General features: G+C 45.9%; 1 protein-coding gene across 1 annotated transcript in view; it reads left to right on the forward strand.

Annotated features, from left to right (window-relative positions):
* Positions 1-746: 746 nt before the first annotated feature.
* Positions 747-12,912, forward strand: part of PPARGC1B (PPARG coactivator 1 beta) — a 146,462-nt gene continuing 134,296 nt past the window's right edge. The window contains exon 1 of the mRNA XM_060765052.2: positions 747-973. Coding sequence (XP_060621035.2) covers positions 896-973 — 78 coding nt within the window. The 5' untranslated portion in view covers positions 747-895. The remainder of the gene's footprint in view (positions 974-12,912) is intronic.

Here is a 12,912-nt window from a genome sequence, read left to right on the forward strand (position 1 = left end):
TCTTGTGTATCAAATAATAATAATATTTTGACTGCCATTGATTAATTGCTATTGGCTTCTGGAAATTGTAGTTTTACAAGTTCTTCAGCTGGGGGTGCTTTGATTTTGCTTTTCTTGTATGGCAGGGGGTTGGATATGGTCTCCTCTAACTCTGTGACTCAATGATTAAGTATTGTCGAAGGCTTTCATTGCTGGAGTCACTTGGTTGTTGTAGGTTTTCTGGGTTCAGAGGAGGATGCTTGATACAGATGCAGGCAAAACGTCAGGAGAGAATGCTTCTAGAACATGGCCACAAACCCGAAAAATCTACAACAACCCAATGATTAAGTAATCAATTTGTGACCCAAAAATGCCCACCCCGAAAGCATGCAGTTTGATGATAATGATGTTACACCACCTTTACTTACTTCCCATGACTGCAGTTTGGCCCCACTTGAACTGGCCAGGCTCAATGCTAGGGCTTCATGGGAGTTGTGGCTTCACAAGGTCTTGAGCCTTCTCTGCCAAAAAGGGCAGGACGGTGCCTTCGAGTCAAGTGCAACTCCAAAAGCATTGAGCCATGGCAGTGCAAGCCGGGCAGGGTGAGCCCCACAGTGCAGGCGCAGTGGGCGCGCCTTCCTCCTCCTCCCTCTGAGCCCTTCCTCCGCCTCGCCCCCCCCCCGAGGCCCCGCCCCTCCACGAGGCCCCGCCCCACACAGTGTGGCCCCTCCCCCTCCCGTCCGGCGGGCTCCAGGCCCCGCCTCCCGCTCTCCTCCTCGCCGGCTCGGCTGGGCTGGTTCCTGGCTGGCTGGCTGGCTGGCTGGCGGTGAGGCGAGCGAGGGCTGTTGCCGCATGCTGCTGCTGCTGGGTGCCGCCGCCGGAGGAGGAGGAGGAGGGAGGAGGGAGAAGCGGGAACATGGCGGAGCCGGACTGCAGCGCGCTTCTGGACGAGGAACTCTCCTCCTTCGTCTTCAACTATCTCACCGACAGCCAGGTAGGGAAGGAGGGAGAAAAGGGAAGGCGCCCCGCAGCCTCTGCTCGGGACATGTGCCCGGCGCCGCGCGGCAACGTGGCTTCCCATCCATCCATCTCTCTGTCCATCCGGGCAAAAGACATCCAGAGAAGGCGGACTTGGAAAGGGCTACCAGCACCTACCAACCCGAGCCCGGCTTCCCATTGACCCAACCCGGGGACCGTGTCCCTCCCGCGCGTGCTTGACCGGGGCTGACAGATTCAGAGGCACGCGGGAGCCGGGATCTGGCGCGCGGCTTGTGCTCCTCTCCTGGCCTTCCGGAGAGAAGGAGGGGAGCAGTTCCCACGCGCGGAAGGGGGAAAGGCGAGAGTCAGCCGGCTGGCCGGCCTGGGAACGGGACACTTCTCTTTCCACGCGGCGCACGTGGAGCGGAGCCGGGTCACGCAGCCTCCGTCTCTGCTTCCAGCTCCCGGCGCTGCCCGGTTGGAAACCCTGCATGCCTTTCTTCCTTCCGCTCGTGGTGCCAGCTTCACCTCCTGGATGTTGGGGAGCAAGAGGGCGGGGGACCCCCCCCCCCCGGTTCCCCCTCTATCGCCTGCCTCAGAGCCTTGAGTTCAGCCTTTTTCGTGGGGCAGCCAGGAGCGGCGAGAAGAAAGGGGAGCCCTCAATGTGGGGAGAGAGGGCTCTCGCTGCTGCTGCTGCTGCTCTTCCCACAGCTTGGAAGGAGGGGGCAAGGAGGAAAGCAGCCCCTGGTGCCCCCAAGGAACAGCCCCGCATTGGGAGCCAGCTGCAGGCTCAAAGCAGAGCTTGGGTCCTGGGTGCGAGTCCGGCGCTTTGGCGGCTCCTCTTCCTTGCAGCTTTGGAGGGAGACCGGGAAGGAAGGATTCCTTGGGAGCTCACAGTCATTTCTCCCCCAATTTGGACCCAGTTGCAGGCTCAAACAGATGTAGGGTGGGTTGCTGTGAGTTTTCCGGGGTGTATGCTCCAGAAGCATTCTCTCCTGGCGTTTCGCCTGCATCTATGGTAGGCATCCTCAGAGGTTGTGAGGTCCTGGTTCACACAGAGGTTGTGATGCCATGGTTGTGAGGTCATGGTTCAGACCTCACAACCTCGGAGGATGCCTGCCACAGATGCAGGGAAAACGTCAGGAGAGAATGCTTCTAGAACATGGCCATACAGCCCGAAAAACCTCCAACAACCCAGTGATTCCGGCCACGAAAGCCTTCGACAATACATAGGCGAGGTCTATATATCTGTGGAATAATGTCCACGGTGGGAGGGAGAAAGAACTTTTGTCTGTGGGTGTTGCAATGGGCCACCTTGATTAGCACTGAATGGCCCTGCAGCTTCCAAGCAAGGGAGAATTATATATCTGTGGAAAGTATATGTGTAGAATGGGGTTTTTTTGGGGGGGGGGGGTCCTGGGTGCTTATTGACCCGTAGGTTTGCATGGCAGGGGGGGTTAGACTAGATGGCCTTTGTGGTCTCTTCGCACTCTTAAGGGCAAGTCAGGGATTGGAGGAGAAAGAGGCCCCTGGAGGCTCCCAATAAGCGACTTTGGAAGATCCCTGCCTCCTTTAGGTGGGGGTCGGGGAGGGGGAGGGTTCCTGTGAGTGTCAGTGCTGCTCTTTCGATGCCACTCTACCTGCAGCTCCGGGAGGGAGGGAGGGAGGGAGGGAGGGAGAGGGGCGGGGGGGGGCGGTCTCCCGGCGAGCCCCTTTGGGAAGGCCGTCCCCCTTCGGGACCGGCGCCGGCCTCCAATCAGGTGGAGGCTCTCTTGGCAGCTCCGGCCTGGTCACGAGCCTGTGCTGCTTGGGAAGGCTTCAGCGGGAGGCATTCCTTTCCCGGGGAGGAAAAGCCTGGCCAAAGCCACCAGGCATCCATCACTCAAGCCTTGAGCCTGCCAAGACTTTTCCATTGGGGACGATTGCTCCCCCCCCCGCTCCCCCGCTCCCTCCCCTCCCCCCTCTTCCGCACTTGCTCTCAATTCCTATTTCACAGATTACTCAACAGCAGCTTTAATTTGGGATCATGTCGCGCATGCCACTGGGTCCCGGTCTGTCTTGTTTTGTGCCGGAAACAGAGGCCAATCGGCTTTGTTTGGGTCCCAAACAAGCCCTCGCCTCCTTGCTCGGCGGGCCGAGTCGTCCCCAGCGGAAGGGTGTTGATGGTCCGGATGAAACCGGGCTGGACCTGCTCCAGACCAGACCCAGGGCAGCTTCAGCCCCTCTGTCCCAGTTTGCCTCGGTGTGTGGGGACTGGAGGAGGAGGAGGCTCTTTGGGGAGTTCAATGGGAGGCAGCTGGAGGAAAGGAGAAAGGGCAAGGATGTTTTGCAAACAGGCCTTTGTATTTTCTGCCTTGCACAATATATTTACATAATGCTGACTAGGAAGCCCCGAAGGGAACCGGAAAACACATCAAGGCGGCTTACAAGGTTGCATAAAAGACCCTGGCTGCCTTCTGAAGTCGGCCCCCCTGTTGTCAGTGGTGTGCTCTCCCTAGCCATACTTTAAGAGCAGAATAATTATTATTATTGCATGATGCACACCCATTAATAGGACTGGTCTGTTGAAATACAACATTTCCCAAACATCATTATGTGAAGAGAAAGTTGAACATGATATATTGGGTTTAAAAGGGCCAGTGAGTGGAAATTTCCTGAAAGTCAATGTTTGACATAATCCAGACAACCTGTGTTGCTGGTTGTATTATTGCTGATACAGTGGACTCCCAGTTAACCGGCACCCATTGGAATACACTTTCTGGTTGCTAGCCAAAGTAGCCCAGAGTAATATCCAGTTGTGCAGCGGGAGCCCCTGGTGGCACAGCGGGTTATACCGCTGAGCTGCTGAACTTGCTGACCAAAAGGTTGGCAGTTCGAATCCGGGGAGCGGGGAGAGCTCCCACTGTTAGCCCCAGCTTCTGCCAACCAGTAGTTCAAAAACATGCAAATGTGAGTAGATCAATAGGTACCACTCCAGTGGGAAGGTAATGACGCTCCATGCAGTCATGCTGGCCACATGACCTAGGAGATGTCTATGGACGTTGCCGGTTCTTTGGCTTGAGCACCACTCACCAGAGTGGGACACAACTAGACTTAATGTCAGGGGAAACCTTTGCCTTAAAATATTGAAAGCAAATTAGGGTTGCAATGTATTGTTGAAGGCTTTCATGGTTGGAATCCCTGGGTTGTTGTAGGTTGTTTGGGCTGTATAGCCATGTTCTAGAAGCATTCTCTCCTGACATTTCGCCTGCATCTATGGCAGGCATCCTCAGAGTTTGCCTGCCATAGATGCAGGCAAAACATCAGGAGAGAATGCTTCTAGAACATGGCCATACAGCCCAAAAAACCTACAACAACCATAATGTGACAGCTTTACTTTATTATAAAAATGGATTTGTGAATGCAGTATGCAATTTTACTTAATTTTTTGCCAGTTGCGTGAATTTTGATTAATGGAGAGTCTACTGTATGTACAAGCATGTAATAGTAGTGATAGATTAGTGATAGATTGTGCACATGACTTGAAAATCTTTTTTTTTAAACTCTCTTGATAAGTACTTTTCTCTTTCTGTGCCTACGTTCAAGGGTTAAAGTCTGGAGTAAAACTGAGGCTGGCATGTGATTTCTTTGGAAAAATGATTCAGGTTGTAAATGTGCTTTGCACTTGTACCTTGACCTCTGACGAAATGGCAGTGAAGGCGCCAGCTTGGGCCATTGTCACATGCTTCTCTTGGAACGATAGTGAGGTAGTTCCTAGGCTTGGCTTGTGACTTTCCTCCCTCCCCATTGTTACTACTATGCTATACTAGCCTCTCCTTATCGCTGGGCTGCCTCTGGGTTTGTAGTGAAGCTGCTTTGGCAGGCAAATCCTTCCTTGTCCCCCGGTGTGTCGTAGCCGGAGATCACATTATTCTAAGAAGCTAAAGTGTCAGAAAGTGATGCGATAATGAATATCATCCATGTCTTTTAGTGGAGACTCCTGGAGGATTTAGAGCTGCCCCCTCCCCTCTTTACTCTCTTTGAAGCAGCCCTGCAGGAGACTAGACCAAGGTGCCAAGAAATAGGACAGGTGAACAGTTTCTGCTTAACCCTCACCTTGGTCGCTGTCTTGCGTGGAGCCAAAGGATATTTCTGAAAACGACTGCATTGCAACACTTAGATATTAAGAGCCTTTTCTTCTGCAGCTTGGATGGTTCATCAAAATGGGCTTATTGTGCAGCAGTGTGAAATGTATGATTTACACGCACGCCGGCACAATGCATTCTGGGCTTTTCATTTTGAGTTTGTGATCATTGTTGCTAATTCATCAGGTGTTGCAAAGTCTCAGGAATTCCTGGTATACACTGCTGGGGAGATAAGAGCCAGAGACTTCAGTCTCCCCTGAAGAGCGAGGAAGCGGCTTGACTCTTCCATTTTTCATTTGCTGAAGGAAAAATAAGAATGGTATCACAGGCCGCCACTTGGAGCTTCCCTGGGCAGTATTTCCTCTCTGTTTTCCCAGAGACTTGCAAACAGCTCAATTAATTAACGGTTGGAGACGTAAACTATTATTGACCAAAACAAAATGGTTTGTCTTCTCTCTGATGGTATGCACACACTTCCAGCTGTTTCATAGATCTGTGTAAATGCTCCTTTTGGCTTGTGTGGGCTGTCACTGTTGAAATGCCTTTATTTCCTCCAGTTGATTAAGGCAGAAGTGTGGTATTATTCCTGACAAAACAGAGGTTATTTCTTTTGCAGAATAGTCTGCTGGTGTTAGAATACCTAAGCCAACATTACTTCGCTGTTTGGTGGGAAGCAGAGAGATATATTTTGTTAAGGTGAGCTTCCTCTATCTCAGTGGTTCCCAACTATTTTTTGACCAGGAACCACCTGAACAAGGACAACTTTGACCAGGGACCACTCTCCAACATTAGTACCAAAAGAGTTACAAATCAGCTTTAGATTCGGTTTGGTTATTTGCGGTGCTGATTCAGAAAATTGTATTGGTTAGACCATATCAACTCTAGTTGTTGATACAGAACATATGCCATCCAGTAGTAGTATCTGCTTGCCCACAGAAAACCATATTTAATAATCTAGGGCCGATGTGGCAGTAGTAATCTTTGGTGGGTAGTCAGCTTCTCCCCTCCTGACACTCCTGTTGCCTCGACACTATAAGAGAGTTGCTCTCATCGTTGCCACATGGTTTTGAGGCAACGGGTGTAGTAATGGTGGGCCATGGACCATATTTTCATTCTTGGGAACCACTGGTGGTCCATGAACCACAGGCTGGGAACCACTGATCTATCTTTATGGCTCTGTGATTGAATGGAGAAAGGGGGATGGTTTGGGGGTTTCATTTACATGGATGATTGTAGCATTATAGTCCCATGAAATCCTGGAATTTGCAATTTAAGGAGAGTTACTTACAGTTATCAGCCAGGAAGCCATAGGTCAGTGGTACTCAACCTATGGCTCCCCAGATGTTTTGGCTTTCAGCTCCCAGAAATCCTAACAGCTGGTAAACTGACTCGGATTTCATAGATTCATAGAGTTGGAAGCGACCTCATGGGCCATCCAGTCCAACCCCCAGCCAAGAAGCAGGAAAATTGCATTCATAGCACCCTTGACACATGGCCATCCAGCGTCTGTTTAAAAGAATCCAAAGAAGGAGCCTCCACCACACTCTGGGACAGAGAGTTCCACTGTTGAACAGCTCTCACAGTCAGAGCTGGGAGTTATAAGCCAAAACACCTGGGGATCCACAGGTTGAGAACCACTGCTATAGTGCCTCACCAAATGACAAAACTTTGTTTTCCAAGGGCTGCAGCCGTGGTGTCTAGAGTCGAATCATGTCACTGTATATTTGTGTAGTATGAAAGGACCTGTTTCAGATTATCCAGACATGCACAAATGTGTGGTGAAATTGTGAAAACCAGCACATTCAAGTTAATCAGAAATATGATCACATCCATGTTTCAGCCAGCATCTGAATTGTGCAATCTGTCATTTGAGGATACTTTGTGGGATGAAGGTGGTGAACTTTCTGTAACTGTCGATGCTGTTGATGTTTTATTGATCATTAAAAAATATACATGCATGAAAAATCCTGCTCTGTTGCATGTTTGTCTCTAAATTGAGTTTTCTTTCCCCCCTCCCATTCCTCCTTACTAAAGTCATATACACAGTGGGGATGAAACACAAAACAAGAATAAAAAAATAAGAAAGCAACCCCAGCTGTGCATATGTCACATTTTAAACATGTGTTACAAACTTTACTAATTACAATTTTGAATAATCATTCATATTGCTTTATAGCCTGGTGTAGAGCAAATGGCATGCAGACTCCATGTATAATGTTCAGAAAAAGCACCCCAGATTTTCTCAAATGTACCCAGGTTTTCTTATCTCATGTCAACCCAATGTTTTGAAGCCGCTTGTTGAAACACTTCCTCATCTATTCCAGGGCCTTATGCTTCCAGTCCTTCATTATGTGTTAGATCTTCCTGATTTGGTTATTTTGCTTACAGCAGTGGTTCTCAACCTGTGGGTCTCCAGCTGTTTTGGCCTTCAACTCCCAGAAATCCTAAAATCTGGTAAACTGGCTGGGATTTCTGAGAGTTGTAGGCCAAAACACCCAGGGACCCACAGGTTGAGAACAACTGGCTTACAGAATTCTGTTGAATGCAGTGGGACTTACTTCTGAGTATAAATGCCCTAAAGACAGCAGGTCCTATCTAATTTTGGAAGCTAAACAGAGCCAGCCCTGGTTAGTACATGGATAGGAAACCACCAACAAATATGAGATTTTGTTGGCTATATTTCAGAGGAAGAAGCTAGCAAAACCACCTGGGTATTCCTTGTTTAAGAAATCCCTATGAAATTCATGGGGTTGCCACAAGTTAACAGATGAGTTCAAGATGCACAGATATCTTTCCTTAACGTTGAATATCATGTTTTCAGATGCCAGCAACAAAATGAAACAAAGTAAACAATTTAACATTCAGTATAATTAGTATAGAGATTCTTTCTAATTGTGCCACCTCAAACTGAGGATAGAGGGAAGTATGTTTAAGCTTCCTGTGTGCTCTCAAATGTCCTACCAGTAGAAAATTTAGCATGCCAAGATTAAATTCCATTGAAAATAGTAGGATTTCTTCTGCTAAGTGTGCACAAGCTGAAAGACATAAGGCTGAAATTATGTACTTTGTATGGCAATATATCGTAACTGAAACATGATCTAAGTAGTCTTTTCAACATGGACCCTACTAAAAAGAGGTGTGAATTTAATGCTTGACAGCTGTATAGATTTGAGTCCTCTGTTTATTCGGTATGGGCAGAAGCCATAGACACAATCAAGTGAGACCTTCTTGCAGCTGAGGTACTCAGAGGATTAATATTTCAAATGTAGTATTTTTGGATTTTTCTCCCTGGTTTTTTAGTGAGACAGCTGTCAAGTGAATCAACTACAACACTTACTTAGTGTTCCCTCGAATCAACTACAACACTGACAGTATTTACTAGAAGCTGGTTGACAAAAGGTGTCTTTTATGGATGGGGACTAAACTAGGTGACTACTGTGAGTGATAGATGTATAGACACATTGCTTCCCAAAATCTGGACAGTGATGCGCAGTTTGATTCAGCTCCCAGCATTCACATCTATCAAGTGGCAGCTGTGATCCAGGAAATTGTCACAAATGGGCATATTGAGTAGTAACTGATACATGTAGGTGCACCCAGAAAGACTGAGCATGAAATGCATTCAGATAAAATAGCCAAAAACAGACAACACCAGTTTACTAAAAAAAAACATTGGATGTTTCTTCTGTGCTTTTGGCCAGAATAGTAGCAAAAATCCCACATTATCTGCTTGGAACTGGAATATATGGCAGTGTGGACTCGGATAACCCAGTTCAAAGCAGGTATTGTAGATGATCTGTATTGATATTCTGAGTTATATGGCTGTGTGGAAGGGCCTAGGAAATACTACATTTTTATCAGTATGTATCCCATAGTTTTTTCTGACTGAATGCATACTGAATGTAGACGGGATGCATTCAGGGACCCCATCACACCCAAATACTATGGTTCTTATGTTCAGAAAATGCTGTGTTTTGTCCCATCACACCTTGAAAGCCTGGCTCCTCCTAATCTGTTTGAAAGACTCCTTAAGTCACTCTTTAAAAAACCCCAGTTATACTCTGCATAGTGATGTAGCCTCCAAGTCCTGAACTACCACTCTCATGAGATTTTGCAAACATACTTGCATCAGCAAAGACATTCGCCTGATCCCTATCTTTTGGCACAAAATACAGAGTTCTGATAAATCTAATCTTATTGGATTTCTAAACAATAGATTATTGATATATTAGACATTGCTCCTTTGCTGTATTTGGTGCTGCTGTAGTTTCTACTTAAGTTTTATGAGGCTGAGTTCAAAGCAATGCAATGGCAACAGCAGCTTCTGATAATGCTGCTACTCTTTCTGAGGAGGCATAATAGCTAAAAGCAAAAACCTGTTGCTTCAATACAGATACAATGGAGGAAAAATTGTGCACATTCTGGCTAAACTTTAAAAAATATATAACAAGTTAAAGCAGGCATTCCTGATTTCCTTAATATCATAGATCTTTCTCCTTCAGCATCCCAAATAGAAATGGTAGCAGCTTCCATCATGATCCGTCCGGGGTCACAGGACTCCTCCCCTAAACACATCTCCAAATTTAAAATCCTATCATTACTGATTGAATGCATTCTGATTTCCCGATCACATGCAAAAACAGCACTTCAGTGATGGAAAACTGCATAGTATTTCAAATACTGTGATTAGAATTCCATCTGGAAATACTCACTCTCTACAACATTTTGCAGACAGATTTTGATGGATTACTGACAAAGTGGGGCAAATGTCATGGAAATAATTCTCAAACAGTCTCAGAAATGCAGTATTTTCAAATGTGATGAGGTTCTAAGGCTCATCTTTCTGGCCACTAATGGGACAAGGAAATAATGGTTTTAAGCCATGCAAGACATTAACCAAGCAACCATTTCTAGAGTTGGCTTGCGGTACTGCTTTGAATGATAGGCATTCATGGGTGTGGATCCCTCTTAATTCTAGTGAAAACTGGGATCCCTGTCAATGATGTGATACCTACACAAAGGGGTTGTTGAGAGTATGATATGCTGTCATTGAGACAACCCATTGTCTATCCAGATTTATAAGCAGCTGGTTGTGGGTACTTGGCACATTCATTTTTGAGGAATGTTCAGAAAAGCTTTTTTGCCCCAGCAACTGCTTTCTGTACTATATTGGACCATCTTGATGGTTTTGTATATGCATTGGGTTTTTGGCTACCAGTTTGTATAATGCACAGATGCGAAATTTCAGAGGGGAGTACTACGGACTAAAAAAAAAAAAAAGAAGCCATGAATACATTGCCAAAAGGGTTAAGTTTGTGGATAAAAGAGTTCATGCATTACCCAAGTCCCACAAATCATTTCAAGCCCCTTTCATATTAATCTGGAATTGTACTCACAGGGCCTTTCATTCATACTGAGTTGCTGCTAGCTGAGATGGCTTTAGAAACAAGAAGATAAATTCATGTTGAATCATGAATTTTTGGTAGTCACAATAGATGGATCCTCCATTATTCAGGGGCAGATGGCCTCACAGCATTATTTTATTCATAAAGACATATATATATATATCCTGACTTCATCTGCACAGCAAGCACTAGATATCTTGCCGCAACAACAACATATCTTAACAATAAGGATGTATGTTATAGGAAAGAGTAACTCATATAGAGAACAAAAGCTGTAATACAATAAAATATGCCATCTGAAACATGATGTATAAATTATTAAACTAAGCAGCAAAAGCTTGAAATGCAGTTTTAGGGTGGTTTGACAGATGGGGAGCTATTCCATCATCTGGATGCCACAGACAAAAAAGGTCCTCTTCTGCTGGGTTGTCCAGGGAAGGACAAAGTTTGATCAGAATTCTCCCTCCACCCACAGCTTACAGCATTCCCCAGCTAGCATGGGGATACTGGGAACTAGTGCCAAAGGGTAACAATCTTGTGACCAAAGCACATTGGCCAGTTTGCTGTAGGCCACATCAAGTAAGCCTCCCTCCCTTTATTTATCCCCTGCTTTTTCTCTCCATAGGAAGTCCCAAAGTGGCCTTCTTACCTTTGTGTAAGAGTCAGAATGTTCACCAGAGCTTTCCCACTAGAGTCTACAGTCAATGGCTTTCAGTTTTGTGTATGTGAGATGTTGATTGGGTAATTTGAATTCAAATTCAAATGTGAAGCCATTTGATTTCTCAACCATTCCTATTACATTCTCACAAAGCTGTTTTTTTTTCTTTTTTCCAGTGACCAAGAGGGTAAACGCTTGGTTGGAAGGAAGTCTAGCAATAAATGAATACCTGTATCTTGAAATTCCTGTGGTCATTGCAGAAGGATCTATGGGAATGAGTATTATGTGTGGCCTACTTTGAATAACTGAAATCTAAACAATGGTGGTAGTTATGCATCTCCCAGTTCCTATCTTATTGTAATGTGAGATGGGATGAAAGCACTGGGCTGCTAAAGTACTTTTTCTCCTTCATTCTTTCTCTATCTGAGCAGTGTGATGTGTTTCCTTTTCTTTTGGTGCTCAGGGAAGCAATAAAAGATGGCTTAGCCTAAAATTGGAGCCTCCAGCATTGGCAGTAACATGAGTGCAGGCCCAGTTACTTTTAATTAAGATGTTTTTCCATTCACCCCCCTTCCCTAGCCTGGAAAGTTATGAATGTACTGCCTGCAGTAGCACAACCAATGAACAGCCTGGGAAAGATGAATCTTTTGCAAGCAAACCGCTTGGGCTAGAAAACCCCAGATCCTCTTCCACATTTGGGATAGTAGTGGATTCTGCTAGTTCTGTGGTCCTGTTGCTTTCTTCCCTCATAAGCCTAGTCACTTAAAAATAATTCCCCTAAAGTCTGTTCAATTGACCTCTGAGTAATTGTAGTCGGGACTGGATTGTAAAAGAGCTACAAGTTGCAGTCCTATGCAGAATCAATGAGGTGCAAATAAACTCAGTTGAAAGCCAAATGAAATAACCCAACCTCTCCCTGTTGAATAACATTGGCTTATTTCTTGGTGAACTTGCCCAGAGTTTAGTCAAGCCACTTTAAAGATACCTCTGCATAATTATCTCTCTCTCTCTCTCTTTTTAAAAAAAGCATTTATTTATAAAGACATTTACATAGTGCTTTTGAGTACCTCCTCCATAAGTGCCCTCAAGGTGGTTTATAACAATGACACAAAATACAAGAAAGAAAAATGAGTCAGTAGAAACAAACAAAAGATAGCACAATTAACAGACAAATTAACCCCACGGAAAATCTCTCTCTCTCTCTCTCTCTCTCTCTAGTCTTCACTGCTCCATAAGAAAAGAAAACCACTAGAAAGTATTAACTAGGGCTGTGCACAGATCCGTTTTTCAAAATGGGCTCCGGCTTGTTCGGCTCTTTTGGCCAGCCATAATGGCACGGGCCCCACCACCATTATTTTGTCCGCAGCAGATCATGGGGCTGCTGACAACAGCTGCTTTCAGTTTCATTTGGCTACACATGGAGCACAGAGAGGTAGCCTCACCCCTGCATGAGGTTTCCCATTGAGCCCTGCCTGTTGAGCCAATCAGATCAGAAGAAAGCCGTGAAGTGTCTTTAGCCAAGCTGGGCCTCCATTTTTCTGTTGCGAGGAGGTTTCTGAGAGAGATAGATTGTTCTCCAGTCTGCTGGTGATATAAATTCTCAGTGCTGCTCACAGCTCTGCATTGCATGCCTTGCTTTTGGATTCGAATAGCAATAAATAAGCATTTGCTTTCTACATACTTAAGAAACTACCATTGATGATGCACTTCACATGACTCAAGCTTCAAATGTGGGGTACAGGCATTTTGCCATTTTTAAATCACCATA

Source organism: Anolis sagrei, chromosome 2 (assembly GCF_037176765.1).
Source record: "Anolis sagrei isolate rAnoSag1 chromosome 2, rAnoSag1.mat, whole genome shotgun sequence".
Taxonomy (NCBI): Eukaryota; Metazoa; Chordata; class Lepidosauria; order Squamata; family Dactyloidae; genus Anolis; species Anolis sagrei.